The sequence below is a fragment of the Hirundo rustica genome, chromosome 29 (assembly GCF_015227805.2).
Source record: "Hirundo rustica isolate bHirRus1 chromosome 29, bHirRus1.pri.v3, whole genome shotgun sequence".
In the NCBI taxonomy this organism is placed as follows: Eukaryota; Metazoa; Chordata; class Aves; order Passeriformes; family Hirundinidae; genus Hirundo; species Hirundo rustica.
The window spans coordinates 1,160,877-1,176,180 of NC_053478.1; the positions used below are offsets into that span (position 1 = coordinate 1,160,877).

The window sequence follows — 15,304 nt, forward strand, 5'->3', positions numbered from 1 at the left end:
TGTTCCCTTCGTGTCACCCTGTCACACCCACCCCATGTCCCCCCGTGTTCCCACCGTGTCCCCTGTCACACCCACCCAGTGTCCCCCCATGTTCCCATCGTGTCACCCTGTCACACCCACCCCGTGTCCCCCCGTGTTCCCATCGTGTCCCCTGTCACACCCACCCCGTGTCCCCCCGTGTTCCCATCGTGTCCCCTGTCACACCCACCCCGTGTCCCCCCGTGTTCCCATCGTGTCCCCTGTCACACCCACCCCGTGTCCCCCCGTGTTCCCACCGTGTCACCCTGTCACACCCACCCCATGTCCCCCCGTGTTCCCACCGTGTCACCCTGTCACACCCACCCCGTGTCCCCCCGTGTTCCCATCGTGTCACCCTGTCACACCCACCCCGTGTCCCCCCGTGTTCCCACCGTGTCCCCTTGTCACACCCACCCTGTGTCCCCCCGTGTTCCCATCGTGTCACCCTGCCACGCCCACCCCGTGTCCCCCCGTGTTCCCACCGTGTCACCCTGTCACACCCACCCGTGTCCCCCCGTGTTCCCATCGTGTCACCCTGCCACGCCCACCCCATGTCCCCCCGTGTTCCCACCGTGTCACCCTGTCACACCCACCCCGTGTCCCCCCGTGTTCCCATCGTGTCACCCTGTCACACCCACCCCGTGTCCCCCCGTGTTCCCATCGTGTCACCCTGTCACACCCACCCCCTGTCCCCCCGTGTTCCCATCATGTCCCCTGTCACACCCACCCCGTGTCCCCCCGTGTTCCCATCGTGTCACCCTGTCACACCCACCCCGTGTCCCCCCGTGTTCCCATCGTGTCCCCTGTCACACCCACCCCATGTCCCCCCGTGTTCCCATCGTGTCCCCTGTCACACCCACCCCGTGTTCCCATCGTGTCCCCTGTCACACCCACCCCTGTCCCTCGGTGTCCCCTCCCCGTCATTTCCCCGCGTGTTCCCCCTTCTCCCGTGACGTTCCCCTGTCCCCCCTGCCACTCTCCCTTCGTGTCCTCCCATGTCCCCCATCACTTCCCCCTTTCTTCCTCTGCCACACCCACTCCTGTCCCCCCCCCGTGATGTCCCCCTGCGATGTCCCCCCCGTGTCCCCCTGCCCATTGTCCCCCGGCCCTGCCCCACATCACACTGTGCCCCCTGCTCTGTTATGTCCCTGCCTGAGTTTGTCCCCAAGGTCCCCTCCCTGCTGTGTCAACCCCCACTGTGCCCTTTGGGGGTCCTGCCTGGGTGACCCCCACATTGTCCCCACCCGTGTCCCCCCAGAACGGGACACCCCATCACCTCTATATGCTCCTTGTCCCCCTGGCTCCTGCCCTGTGCCACCCCCGGGTGTCCTGTCCCCAAATCATCATCCTCTGGCTGAGACCTTCCAGGATCCCGCCCCAGTGTCCCTGTTCCCGTCACCCTTGTGTCACCCTGGGCCTCCCCCACGTGTCACCCCAAACCTGTTTGTCACCCCCAGGTCCTGCCCCTGTGTCACCTCCCTCCTGTCACCCCCTAACCCTACCCCTGTTCCTGCACCTCTCTGTCACCCCCTGACCTTGTTCCCCCCATGTCACCCGAGTCCCATGGGTCACCCAGGTGCCACTCCCTGCCCTGGTCCCCTCCTCCATGTGTCCCCCACCCATGTCACCACAGCCACAGGAAACACCACCCAAAATCCCCAGGGGACACCCACAACGCTTAGAGGGCTAAAGTGACCACACGCGCCCCACCCTGTGGCACCCATGGGTGCGGGAGGGGCCCGGGCAGGGCAAGGGGACACTCCTGGGCTGGTCCACAGCCGAGCTCTGGTGGCACCACAGCTGAGCTCCAGGTGGGCTGGGGACGGCGGGCGCTGAGCTGGGTGCTGAGGGGTGGGCGGGGTGACGGGGGCACGGCAGCAGTGGCCCTGCCACCGGTTCCGGAGGCGGCCGGTGGCCTCGAGCCGAGGTTTTGTTTGTTGTTTTGGTCGCGATTCCCATGGAGACGGGACTTGTGCAAACGCCATCGTTTCTCCCGGCGCCACCGGGGCCACTGCGGGTGCTGGGGAGGTCACGTCCTCCCCCCAGCCCTGAGCTGTCCCCCTGCCACCAGAGCCAGGCCCTGGTTGTCCCCATCATCGTCGCAGCAGGGCCCTGGCACCCACCACGTGTCACTGTGGGGATTCTGTCCCCATCACAGCCTCGTTCCTTACTGCCACCATGACAGGTTTTGTCACCACAGCCACCGCCCCCAAAATCCTCAGGGGGGTTCTGGCCAGCCTGTCCGCATCATGGTCACTCTGTCCCTGTTACTGCAGCCACACTGCTCCCACCAAAGCCACCGTGTCCTCACCTCAGCCACCACGGCCACACTGTCCCCACGCAGAGCCCTGTGTCTGCCTGTCACCACAGCCACCGTGTCCCTACAGGAGCCACCCCCTCCCCACCTCAGCCACCACCCTCATCCTGTGTGGCACTGTCACCGCAGCCGCCCTGTGTGACACTGAACACCACAGCTATCCCCCATCCTGACCTCAGCCACCACAGCCACCCTGCCCCCGTATCCCCCTGTGTCCCCCTGCCACCACAGCCACCCTGTCCTTGCCACCGTGGTCACCCTGTCCCCACCACAGCCACACTGTCCCTCCCACAAGCTCTGTATCCCCTCTGCGGCCGCCCCGTCCTCACTGCGGCCATTCTGTCCCCACCATGACCACACTGACCCCAGCATGGCCACCACAGCCGGTCTGTCCCCACAAAGCCACTGTATCCCCCTGCTAGCAGGGCTGCCCTGTCCCCACCACGGACACCCTGTCCCCACCACAGACACCCTGTCCCCACCACGGACACCCTGTCCCCACCACAGACACCCTGTCCCCACCACGGACACCCTGTCCCCTCCGTAACCATCGTCCTCACCACAGCCGTTCCCTCCTCGCTATGACCACCCCATCTTCACCTCGGCCAACACAGCCACAAGTGTCCCCACATAACCCCTTTGTCCCCTCGCCACTGTGGCCACCCCATCCTCATCTTGGCCACCACAGCCACCCTGTCCCCACCATGACAATCCTGTCCCCACCACAGCCAACCTGTCCCCATCACAGTCAACCTGTCCCCATCACAGTCACAGTCACCCTGTCCCCACCATGACAATCCTGCCCCCACCACAGCCAACCTGTCCGCATCACAGTCACTCTGTCCCCACCATGACAACCCTGTCCTCATCACAGCCACCCTGTCCCCACCATGACAACCCTGTCCCTGTCACAGTCACCCTGTCCCCATCACAGTCACTCTGTCCCCACCATGACAACCCTGTCCTCATCACAGCCACCCTGTCCCCACCACAGTCCCCCTGTCCCCCCGTGTCCTCCCCTCGGGGCGGGGCTGCCCCGGGGCGCGGTGTCGGCTCGGTCCCTGCCCTGGCCGCGGCCCCGGCGGATCCCGCCCCGGGGGCGGGCGGTGCCGGGCGGTCCCGGGCGGTCCCGGGCCGCCCCCGGCCGCGGTGACATCAGCCGTGAAAAGGGCGCGGGCGGCGGCATCCGGCACTGCCGCCCCGGGAGCGCGGGACCGGCGCCGCAGGTAGGGAGGGGCTGGCACCGGGTACCGGGTACCGGGCACCGGGCGCAGGTGATGGATCGGGGTGGTACCGGGCACCGGGAGCGACGCGAGAGATGCGGACCGGGACAGCGACAGGGGCGGAGATGGGGAGCGGCCGGGGAGCGGCCGCTCAGCCCCCGGGGCTCGCCCAGGGTCCCCCGGGCTGTCCCCCCCGCTCGCCCCGGTGGCCGTTGCGGCCGGACCGCGCCCGCGGAGCCGCCGGGACACGCGGCCGCGCCCGGGAAACGGGACCCGGGTGCGGCTTCCGGCCCCGCCGTGCAGGGAGCCCCGGGGCGCGCCCGCAGGGGCTGGCACCCGTCCCCTCCCCGCCACCGCCGGGGGTGGCCGTGTGCCCCCCGGGGTCCCCTCCCCGCTGGCCCCGGGGGGCTCTGGGGACCCCATGGTGGTCGAGCCTTGGGTACAGCCCCTCCCTGCTGTCCCTGGGGTGTGTCAGGGGTCCCCCAAGTGGCCTTTTGCTGGTTGAGGTTCCCTCCCTGCTGGCACTGGAGGGTCTCGGGGGTCCCCAGGGTGGCTCGGTCCCAGCGGGGCTGGGTGCAGCCCCTTTCCTGCCGGTCCTAGGAGGGAGTTCAGGGGTTCCCAGGCTGTCTCTGGAGACCCCCGGGTGGCTGCCCCCCTAACTGTGACCCTGGCTGCCCCCACGATGGCCGGAGGGTCCGCAGCCGCAGTCGGGTTGGGCGCAGCACCCTGCCGCGGGGTCCAGAGGTCGCCGGGGCAGCGCGGCTGGGTCCGGGTGTGTCCGTCCCACCCCCCCCCCGCCTGGGCAAGCCCCGGCTGGGTCGGGAAATGATCCCAGTTCCAGCTCCTCTTTGTTTCCCAACGCCTTGGCCCCCGGCCGGGCGCTCCCCGCACCATCCCCCGCGGGGTTCCCGTGCCCCAGGCCTCGCCCCGGAGATCCCCACGGCGCCCCAAGGCTTTGGCTCCGGGGGCACCCCTGGCCGGGGTTGGTTTTCCTCCTGTCCCTACCAGCAGCACGTCCTGGGGCTGCTCCTGGTGACTGCACCCCTGGACCTGAAGCCCGGTGTGTGACAGGGGCGAGCTCCGCCCCGAGCTGAGCCTGGCACCCCCGGGTGTGAGCTGGGCAACCCCCGGGCGGCAGCTGCCACATGTCCCCAGCTGCGACAGGGACACCGGGACAGGCAAGGCACCTGCATGTGTTCCGGCTTCTCAGTGCCCCCAAATGCCAGCGCGGCAGGGCAGGGCAGGGCATGGGGGCCATGCACAGGTGGGCAGCGCCCTGTGCCCACCACGACCCTGGAGGGCAGAGGGGACAGAGGGACCCAGCGGGCTCGGGACGCCCTGGCTGCACACGCAGCTCACGTCCCCCCGTGGGCACAACCTCCATAATCTCCAGCACGGGTGGCACCGCTCCAAGCGGCACCTTGGCACAGGCAGCACCTGGCCAGGGGTGGGGTCTGGCTGCCCCGCCGGGGTGGGGACGCTGCCGCCATCGGCCCTGGCCCCACGCTCCTGCGCCAGTCCCGGATCTGGCTCCAGGCCCGAGCAAACGGGCGAGATCCGCAAACAAGCTCCGACCGGCCCCCAGCGCCTGCCAAGTCCGTGAGCGGCGGCGGGGCCGAGATGCTCGGAGCGGAGCCCGCTCGGGCACAGAGGGGACGCAGTGCTGCCCACCCTGCCCGGGGACATTTGCCCCTTGGGTGGGCACAGACCCGGCGCCCGCTCCCGGCCAGCTGGGCAGGAAGAGGGCAGAGCCTGGGCAGCGCCTGGCACGGGTGATAAGGCTCCGTGCCGGACGTCCAGGCAGGATGGGGCTCTGCCACGCCGAGGTCACGGGGCTCCCTCCGTCCCACGCTGGGTGCTCCAGTGCCACCAGTGCCGCTGATGGGGGGTCCCATCCCTGCAGACCCCCACCCCCCGCCGTCAGCATGGCAAACCGGGGCCCATCGTACGGGCTGAGCCGGGAGGTGCAGCAGAAGATCGACCGGCAGTACGACCCCGAGCTGGAGCAGGTGCTGGTGCGCTGGATCCTGGCGCAGTGCGGCGGTGACGGCGGCAGCGCGGTGGCGCAGCCGGCGCCCGGCAGGGACGGCTTCCAGCAGTGGCTGAAGGATGGCACAGTGAGTAGCCCTGGGGCCAGCCGGGGCAGGGGGTGACGGTGCCGCACGCCTGAGCCCCCGTCCCTGCCTGCAGGTGCTGTGCCGGCTCATCAACAGCCTCCACCCGCGGGGACAAGCGCCCGTGGCCAAAATCCAGGCATCGACCATGGCCTTCAAGCAGATGGAGCAGATCTCGCAGTTTCTGCAGGCGGCTGAGCGCTACGGCATCGCGGCCACCGACATCTTCCAGACCGTGGATCTGTGGGAAGGTGAGTGACCCGGAGGCTGTGGGGTGGGACGGGGATGGAGATGGAAATGATGGAGATGATGGAGATGGAGATGGAGACGGAGCTGAGCCTGCTGTGGATCTTCCAGGGAAGAACATGGCGTGCGTGCAGAGGACCCTGATGAACCTGGGCAGCCTGGCCGTGGCCAAGGGCGACGGGCTCTTCGTGGGAGACCCCAACTGGTTCCCCAAGTAGGTGTGGGTGCTGCAGGAGCAGGAGGCCGGGCTGTGGGGTCCCGGGGGGATGCTGACACCTCTCCGTGCCCGCAGGAAGTCGCAGGAGAACCGGCGCGTCTTCTCCGAGGACAAGCTGAAGGAGGGGCAGAGCGTCATCGGGCTGCAGATGGGCACCAACCGGGGCGCCTCGCAGGCTGGCATGACGGGCTACGGGATGCCCCGCCAGATCCTCTGAGCCCCTCCGGACCCCCCCAGGCCTCCGCCTGCCGGGGACCCCCCCCCCAAACTGCCTTAACCCCCGCCGCCGTGGACCAGCCGGGTGTCCCCCGGCCCGGGCAGCCGCCCCCCCCCCCCCCCGCCAGTTTTATCAGGACCAAAGTCATTTTTTTTTATTATTATTATTTGGCTGGGTGCCGCAGTGCCGCAGTGCCTTGGGGGCTGCTGGAGGGCCCCCCCAGCGTGTTGGGGAGCAACCCCTGTGCCCCAATAAAACAGTTCCTTTTCTTTCCAGGCCTGGATGGTCGTGATTTGGGGATGGGGTCGTGATTTGGGGTTGGGGGAGGGCGGGGGGGCTCCTGCTGGGTTACGAGGGGGGACCCCGCTCTGAGGGTGCAGGGACCCCCACGGCCTCGGTGGCGGGGGCCACGTGGAGGGGCGGGGACACAACCGATGGGGCGGGGTCAATAGGGACAGGGCGGGGCATGAGGAAGGTGCTGATGGGGCGGGGCAATGAGAGGGGTGGGGCTTGAGAGGGCGGGGCAGGGAGGGGAGGGGGCACCACTGGCGACACCCCCAGGACCCCCAGGGAGAGGGGGGGTCGCGTGTGTCGTGCTCACGTAGCGACACTTGAAGGAGGTCTGTGCAAGGAACACGGCACACGGGACAGGTGCGAGCGCACCGGCGACACTGCTCCGCCCAGCCCCGCCCCTCCTGCCTGAGACCCCACCCCCAATTCCCCGCCCCGCCCCGGCCCGTGCCCGGACGCCCTGCAAGCTGTTAGGGTGTCGCCATGGCAACAATCTGTCCCGACACATCGCGACAGCGGGTCCGGCCACGCTGTCGCAGACACATCTCAGCCGTCGGTTCCGCCACGTTGTGACGGTCGGCTCCGGGACAGCGCGATGGCAGCCGCGACTGCCGGCACAGGATCCCGGTCCCTCCGTGCCGGGGCTTCCTCCCGGGGCTCCCTCCTCGCCCGCAGTCTCCAGCTTTCCCCGCCGGGATTTCAGTCCGTCCGTCCCGAAGTCTCCCCCTCGAGCTCCCCAGCCCTCCCACCCCCCGCAGAATGTCCAGCTCCTCCCGCTGCCCCCCGGCCCCTCTGTCCCCTCCGGGAGTGTCCCCGGCAGCCCCGCGGCCGATCCCGGCCCAGAGCTCCTGCCGGGATCGGTGGCTGTCCGGGGAGCGCCGGGTGGGGGGGATCGGGTCCCTCAAACTTTTTATTTCCGCAGGTCACGGGCTCCCGCGACCCCGCCGCGATCTCTCAGGATGTGCCACAACATCCTCGAGAGCAGCTCTCCGTCAAGCCCAAGCTCAAGACCATCCGAGTCATCACCAAGGACCTGATCCGGGATCTCATGTAAGGGTCTGGCCAAGCTCTGAGGGGTGTTTGGGGCTTCGTGGGTGTCACTGCACCATCCCAAAATCTCTGGGGAGCAGGGATTGGCAGTGTGCCCTGGCCACCCACGGGGATCCTGCCCCCCCTGCACCCCTGGTGCCACTTTCACCACGCTTTCCCTTCCTGCCTCACCCCAAATCAGGAGAGCCGGGTGCCCAGGGCTTCCCCAGCGCTTCCCGCATTGCTCTGGGCTGGCCGGGGCCGAGTGGGCAGCTCGGGCAGCTCAGGGAACACAGGGAGCTGCTGGGGGCTCGGTGCCGCTGAGCTCTGTCCCTGTGCTCCCCAGCATTCCCCAGGAGAAGCCTGAGCCGTGTCTCATCATTGGGGAAAAGGAATATGAGAGGATCAAGGAATCAGCTCAAGCCCCGACTGAGGTGGAGCACTGGGACAGGCTGAAGACCCTGAGAGCCAGACAGGACGCTGCTTTCGTAGGCATCTCCTTTCCTGCTCCCTCCTTCCCTGCTCCCTCCTTCCCTGCTCCCTCCTTTCCTGCTCCCTCCTTCCCTGCTCCCTCCTTCCCTGCTCCCTCCTTCCCTGCTCCCTCCTTTCCTGCTCCACGGCCAGGCTCTGGGGTGGGGGGCTTCACCGAGGGGCTCCCTTTTGTCCCTCCCGGTTTGGGGCACAGCAAAGGCTGCAGGGCTCGGGGCTGCACTGAGAGCCGGGCAGCAACCCTGGGATTGTGCCCAGCGCTTCCAGCCTCCCAAAGGCACGGAGTGTCTGCCCAGAGATGTGGGAAGGGGTGCCCACGGCCGTGCCAGGGCCCCAGGAGCCCGTCACGTCCCCACCCTGTGCCGGGAATGCGGCACCTGGAGCGAGAGCCCGGCCAGCCCTCGGACTGGGCAGCGCTCTCTGTCCCCGCAGGAAACCCTGAAAAAGGCCCAGCTGGAGGAGCAGAGAAAGGCAGAACTGGAGGACAAGAGGGACCGTGGGAGTGACCGGGAGGAGCAGCAGGAGCAGCAGGAGAAGCAGAAGCTGCTGCAGCGGGCAGCCAGGATGAGGCTGGAGCAGGATGAAGAGATGCGGGCACTGAACGCGGTAGGGCCGGCGCTCCCCGCTGTCACCTGGCGCTGCCTGAGCCTCCCCTGCTCCTCGTGCTGCCAGGCTCTTCCTCTCCTTCCCGTGCCCTCCGTGCTCCCTGTGCCCCGCGGCGGCTCCAAGCCACAGACACCTCTGGTCCCCGCAGCTGTTCCTCAGTGCCAAGTGCAACATGATCCGGGACAAGCAAGTGCTGGAGAAGCAGATGATCCACAAGGAGCTGGCCGAGGAGGAGAAGCGCCTGGACAAGATGATGGAAATGGAGCGGGACAAGGGCACGGAGGTGCAGGAGGAGCTGGAGCGCCACAGGAAGCAGGAGCTGATGAGGTGGGCACAGGGCTCCCTCTTCCCCACGCAGGCATCCGGCCCGTTCCCACCACACCAGCCCCGTCCGTGCCAGCGCTGCCACGCTGGGGAGCAGCATGGAGCCGGGGGGAACCTGGTGCTCTCCTACTGCAGAGCCAGGCAGGACATTGTGAAACAGATGGAGCAGAACGCAGAGGAGAGGGCGCTGAGGGCCGAGGAGCTGTACCAGGAGGGCCAGAGGCAGCTGGAGCGCCTGGAGCAGATGAAGAGGGAGGATCGGAAGGTGGGAGCAGGGAACAGGGGGCTGCAGGGAGGTTTCCACCTGGCTGGAAAGGGTCTGGCAGTGCTGCATCAGCCACGCTCAGGGAGCAGGGACAGCAGCCAGCGGGATCAGAGCTGTGGTCCCATGGGGACTTTGTGGCATCCCTGGGAGATGAGCCAAAGCCTGCCTGCCCTGAGCGAGGAGGAGGAGGAGGAAGGAGCACTGAGCCTGGTGGCCTTCAACCCTGCGTGGCATTTCCAGGCCTGGGAGCAGAAACAGGAGAAACTAAAGCAGATCCATGCCGAGATTCGACGTTTGAACGTGGAGAGCCAGAGGCTGAAGGATCAACAGCACGAGCGGGAGAGGCTGGAGGACGAGCGGGTGCTGGAGCAGCAGCGGCAGAAGGCTGTAAGAGCTGCGAGCTCCTGGTGGGCTGGGCAGGGGCTGCAGGAGCTGCCCTGGGGCTCTGTCCCTCACCCCGGGGCTCTGTCCCTCACCCCAGGGCTCTGTCCCTCACCCCAGGGCTCTGTCCCTCACCCCGGGGCTCTGTCCCTCACTCTGGGGCTCTGTCCCTCACCCCGGGGCTCTGTCCCTCACCCCAGGGCTCTGTCCCTCACCCCAGGGCTCTGTCCCTCACCCTGGGGCTCTGTCCCTCACCCCGGGGCTCTGTCCCTCACCCCGGGGTTCTGTCCCTCACCCCGGGGCTCTGTCCCTCACCCTGGGGCTCTGTCCCTCACCCCGGGGCTCTGTCCCTCACCCCGGGGTTCTGTCCCTCACCCCGGGGCTCTGTCCCTCACCCCGGGGCTCTGTTCCTCACCCCGGGGCTCTGTCCCTCACCCCGGGGCTCTGTCCCTCACCCCGGGGCTCTGTCCCACCCTGGGGCTCTGTCCCTCACCCCAGGGCTCTCTCCCTCACCCCGGGGCTCTGTCCTTTACCCCGGGGCTCTGTCCCTCACCCCGGGGCTCTGTCCCTCACCCCAGGGCTCTGTCCCTCACCCCAGGGCTCTGTCCCACCCCTTAGGAGCGTGAGGCCGCCTGGGAGGCCGAGCAGGAGCAGCTGCGCCTGGAGAAGGAGAAGGAGCTGGCGCGGCTCAGGGCCATGCAGGAGCAGGCCCAGGACTGGCAGGCAGAGCTGGTGAGTGGCCCGGGTGCTCCCCTGTCACCGTCCCTGTCCCCAGGCCGGCAGAGAGGCAGCGCCTGGATGTGGGGGGTCTGCAGGAGCGGCCCCCGGAGCCGGGGGATGTCCTGGAGCGGTGCCGGCAGAGCCAGAGCCGTGGCCGAGGGCTTCCAGAGCTGCCCCTGAGGGAAGCCCGGCTGTGTCCCCGATTTGGGCAGGACGCTCTGAGGGCCAAGAGGAACCAGGAGGTCGCAGACCGGGAGTGGCGCCGGCAGGAGCTGGAGAAGGCGCGGAAGAAGGCCGAGCTGGAGCAGCAGCTGAGGCAGGACCGGCTGGAGCAGGTGGCCCAGAAGGAGCAGTACCTGGCCATGCAGGTGGAGCAGGACCGCCAGGAGTTCCAGAGGGTGCTCAAGTGAGGCCCACGGGACCCAGGGATTGCTGCGGCCGTGGCCGGGGGGCTCCCGGTGCCAGCTGGTGGCTCTGGGGGCTCCGGTGCCAGCCCGGGGGCTGTGCCAGGTGTGAGGGCTCGTGGCAGGGTCCCTGAGCCAGCCCGGCTCTCCCGCAGGGCCCATCAGGAGCAGCTGGAGCGGGAGAAGCTGGAGCGGGAGCAGAGGGAGCTGCGGCAGCGCGCCCACGCCCAATATCTCCGGCAGCAGATCCAGGAGCTCCAGCAGCAGCGGGAGCGGGAGCGGGCGGCCGTCATTGAGGAGGGCCGGCAGCAGGAGCAGGAGCTGCGGCAGCGCCGCCAGCGCCTCGCCCAGCTCAGGCAGCAGAAGCTGCAGGAGTTCAGGTCAGGCGCTGCCAGCGCTGCTCTCCTGGGCTCCCTGGGCTCCCTGAGTCCTTGCTGGTGTCCCAGCCCGGGCCACCTCCCGGCTCCCTCTGCATCCCCAGCACACGGGCCCTGCTGCAGGGCGCCAGATCCATCGGGAGCCTGATGGATTCTCTCCTCTGCAGAGCCACCGGAATTCCTGACAAATATCGTGCCCACGTGGAGCGCAGGGCTCAGAGCAGAGCCAGTGCAGCCTCCTCCTAGGCCCAGCCTCATGAGGGAGCATCTGGGATTCCCCACAGGTTTGGGGCTCCATTTCCGTTGTCCTGGGTTACAAGGACGAGGCTGTAGGTGTAACCACGCTGTATTCTGCTCCCATCCCCAGCATCCTGCTGATCTGTTCATGGATGGGTCACTCCCAGCCGGCCCCTCAGGCTGGGTGTTAGAAAAGGGAAGGAGGTGAATTCTGTGTCTGTGTTCCCAAAGTGACTCAGCTGTGGTGAGGACACCCAGCCTAAGGGCTCACCTGGGCCATCATGGCTCAGTGTCCCCGTGGGCAGCCTGTGGAGGCCATCAAGGATCCCCTGAGCCTCAGGAATACAGAATTCCATTGTGAAATCCCCTGTCCTGAAGGAATTGAACATTCCTGCCTGAATCTGACCATACATTACCTGGGCTCTTTGGGGACCTGGGACACCACCGCTGCTCGAGGGACCTAGAGGAGGGCCAGACCTTCCCCAGGACCACTGCTTCCGACAATTCTGCAACCATCACTTCAACGGGACTTCATCCACCACCCTGACTGACAGGTTGTACTCTGCCTTTGCGGTTTTAAGCCAGTTTTTCTGTATCATTGCATTTATGGTAATCTTTCTATGAAATTGTAATTCTGAGCTGAAATCTCTCTCAAGGTGTGGTGTTCATTTCTCCTGCTGGTTTACTTTCAAACCAGCACACGCATTGACTGAGTTTTTCAACAAATGACATTTTCTGAGCAGTGTTTTCCACGGGGCTCTTGCTCTGCTCTGCTCTCCTCCTCCTCCCAGTGCTCCCAAACCTGTGGGTTTACCTGCAGGACCATGGAGAGGAAACGGGATGGAAAACCCACCTGTGCCCTGGCAGCACAGGGATGGGAGTTAAAAGGAACAACCACCACCACCACAGGAAATTCTGCAAGGTTAAATCTGCTCCAGTCCCCTGTGGGCAGAACAGGAGGGATGATGTTGCTTCCCATTCTCTGGAAAGGACCTCCAGGTCATATTTACAAGGAGTGAGCAGCGAGTGCCATGAGCAGGACTAGAGGGGCCCTGGCTCCTGCCAGGTGGCCAAAGGGACACTGGGATCCCTTGGACTGTGTGGATCCACAGCCTGGCACAGCAGAGCCACGGCAGCACACGGCTTTAGGTGACCCCAGGGCACGATGCCCCCTGATGCCATCGAGATCCATAGGGGCAGAATCCATCTCTGTTCCTGGCCTGACAGAGAGATCCCAACAGGGAGATGAAGTGACCCCAGCTGGGAATGGCCGAAACTGGCTGGGATTCCCTTGGGATTCATCTTGAGGCTCCCGGAATCCTTGGCACAGATTCCCTCAGGAGAAGGGGTTTCAGGGAGCCCAAGGGCATCGTTGGGCTTTGGCAGAGCTGCTGTGGAGACAGAGGCAATTCCACAGCTCAATCTCTGCCCTGGGCTCTCCCAGGACCCTTCTGCTGTGGGGCTGCTCAGGGTGCAAGAACAACAGGGACCGACGGCCACCAGAACAGGGCAACACGGCACCGACCGGGACTGCAGGACCCCATCCCTGGCATGAACCGTGACCTGGAGAGCTGGGAGCGCTCAGCCACAGCTGCTGAGCCCTCAAGAGCCCCCGGTATGCGTTTTGGTTTCAGAGTGAATTTTTCCCACTGTCAACATGAAGGCACTGGGAGGAGGGAGAGAGGGGCTCCTCTGGGGTGGATGGGTGGTGAGTGAGTTAAACCAATGGAGCCGGCTGATAGCTCTGGCACACCAACAAAACGGTCTGGGGAAGGAGAGAGGGGTTTGGGAGTTTTGGCTGGGGAGCGGTTCTTTCCACTTGGGATTTTTCTGGAGGAGTTGCCTCACGGGGCCATGAGAGGTTGTGGGCTCGGACACAACTTCTGCTGGGCTGCAAGTCGGCACTGCGATGGAACTCTGCCCACCTTCCCCACCTGTGCCCGCTGCTGTGAGGGGATTCCAGCCGCCGCTGCCGCCTCCTCTGCTGCTGGCAGCTGGTGCCAAGGGCGTCAGTGTGCGGGGGTAACACCCTCACCTTCGCTACGCCCTCACCTTCCTCCTTGCGGCCGCCATGGCGCCCTGAGGGCTTCGAGCCTCTGTCGCAGCGCCCCCTGCTGGCCGGGAGGTATCCCTACAGCGCCTCCTGCTGGCCGGGAGGTATCCCTACAGCGCCCCCTGCTGGCCGGGAGGGCTCGCCGCAGCGCCCCCTGCCGGCCGCGATCATAACTGCACCAAATTTTGAAAACCAGCTTTTTTAGAAACCAAACCAGGAAAATAAAGAAAGATAATCCGGAATTTCCCCTCATTCTTGGAATATCTAAATGAAGATAACAAGGACGGACCCCCACGTTCCCAACGGAAGAATTTATTGATCCCCTGGTAGGAGAAAAATAAGACACAGGACAACAAAGAGACGCCACCGAGGACTTTATCTACAAAGAGTATTAAAATGTTAATTTGGTGAAATAGGACAGGTTGGGGGGCTAAACCCAAGGGAATATCTAAGAACTCAAGAGAAGTGCTTGAATAATGCATTAAGGGTTTTTTTTTTGAATATTTAACAACCTGGTACATTTAAAGGAATGTTTTTCTGAGTCAAGGTGTGCTCTCTCGGCACCCTGGCCGAGAACTTTTGCTTTATTTCTGTCTCCTGGTTGTCTTTTTGTCAAATTTAAATTTTTTTCTCAGAAAGCGAAGCTCGTTTTTCACATCAGCGCGGGAGGATTGCGCAGGAGCTCAAACCTGCCAGGGTCGAGGTTCCGCCAAAAGGACGTGACGGCGATGGAATCGTGTAAAAATCCAGGAAAGTGCCCCAAAACCACCCAAAAGAGCCGCTGGCGCTGAGAGTATCGAACAGAAGGTGGCAACCTTACTCCACGGAAAACACGAAGGGGAAAAAAAAAAACCAAAACAACAACAAACCAAAACAAACAAAAAAGTCCCCAACCAACCAAAAAAAGACCCCAAAAAACCAAAACACAACAGCAACCAAAAGAAAAAAACAAACAACAACAACACACCCCAAAAAAAACCAAAAAAAACCCCCAACCAACCAACCAAAAAAAAACCAAAAAACCCACCCCAATTTCTTGCTGGAAATTTGGGGGTCTTGAGGGGACTGAGGGTCCCTTGGTGAGGGTGTGGTGAGGTTTGGGGTGTCCTGAGGGTCCCTTGGTGAGGTTTGGGGTGTTCTGAGGGTCTCTTGGTGAGGGTGTGGTGAGGTTTGGGGTGTCCTGAGGGGGATGAGGGTCCTTGCTGAGGGGTATGATGAGGTTTGGGGTGTCCTGAGGGTCCCTTGGTGAGGGTGTGGTGAGGTTTGGGGTCACCTGAGGGTCCCTTGGTGAGGTTTGGGGTGTCCTGAGGGGGATGAGGGTCCTTGGTGAGGGTGTGACTGGGGGGGAGATGAGCCCACGCTGGGAATTTGGGGCGGATCCTGAGGGGGCTGAGGGTCCCTTGCTGAGGCTGTCCTGAGGAGACCCCTGGCTCCTGATCAGATTTGAGGGGTGTTGGGCAGGATGGAGAACCCCAGGAGCCGCGGGGCGTCCCCCAGTGTCAGGGCAGGTTCTCGTAGATGTCACCGGTGTCCTGCAGCCTCCCGAGCGGTCCCGGCAGCTCTGCGTGGACCTGGGGGTCCTTGGGGGGGACAGCGTGGGGGGGCCCTGTAAGAGACATCGGTTTTGGGGACCTGGCCCCCATGGGTGACCTGTCGGTGTCCCCACCCACCCCCATACTCACCCCCTGCCCGCTGGGCGCTCACGGTGTGGGTGTGCAGCGCCTCCCGCTCCTCCGGGGCTTCCAGGGGCTCCGGGGGGTCCCTGAGGGGATAAGG

At 65.3% G+C, this 15,304-nt stretch overlaps 2 protein-coding genes across 2 annotated transcripts; both read left to right on the plus strand.

The window, feature by feature from the left end:
* Positions 1–3,479: 3,479 nt before the first annotated feature.
* TAGLN2 (transgelin 2) lies at positions 3,480–6,623 on the plus strand. The gene is made up of 5 exons (XM_040088224.1): positions 3,480–3,561; positions 5,462–5,675; positions 5,749–5,923; positions 6,030–6,132; positions 6,211–6,623. Exons 2-5 carry the CDS (start codon positions 5,484–5,486, stop codon positions 6,350–6,352), a joined length of 612 nt encoding a protein of 203 aa, XP_039944158.1. The 5' UTR covers positions 3,480–3,561; positions 5,462–5,483; the 3' UTR covers positions 6,353–6,623.
* A 503-nt stretch (positions 6,624–7,126) lies between these two features.
* On the plus strand, positions 7,127–12,935 carry LOC120764162 (cilia- and flagella-associated protein 45-like). The gene is made up of 12 exons (XM_040087967.1): positions 7,127–7,162; positions 7,566–7,693; positions 8,019–8,160; positions 8,594–8,767; positions 8,916–9,094; positions 9,227–9,356; positions 9,597–9,743; positions 10,356–10,469; positions 10,670–10,863; positions 11,017–11,241; positions 11,406–12,029; positions 12,920–12,935. The coding sequence occupies exons 1-11, from the start codon at positions 7,127–7,129 to the stop codon at positions 11,482–11,484; spliced, it is 1,548 nt and encodes a 515-aa protein (XP_039943901.1). The 3' UTR covers positions 11,485–12,029; positions 12,920–12,935.
* The last annotated feature ends 2,369 nt before the right edge of the window (positions 12,936–15,304 follow it).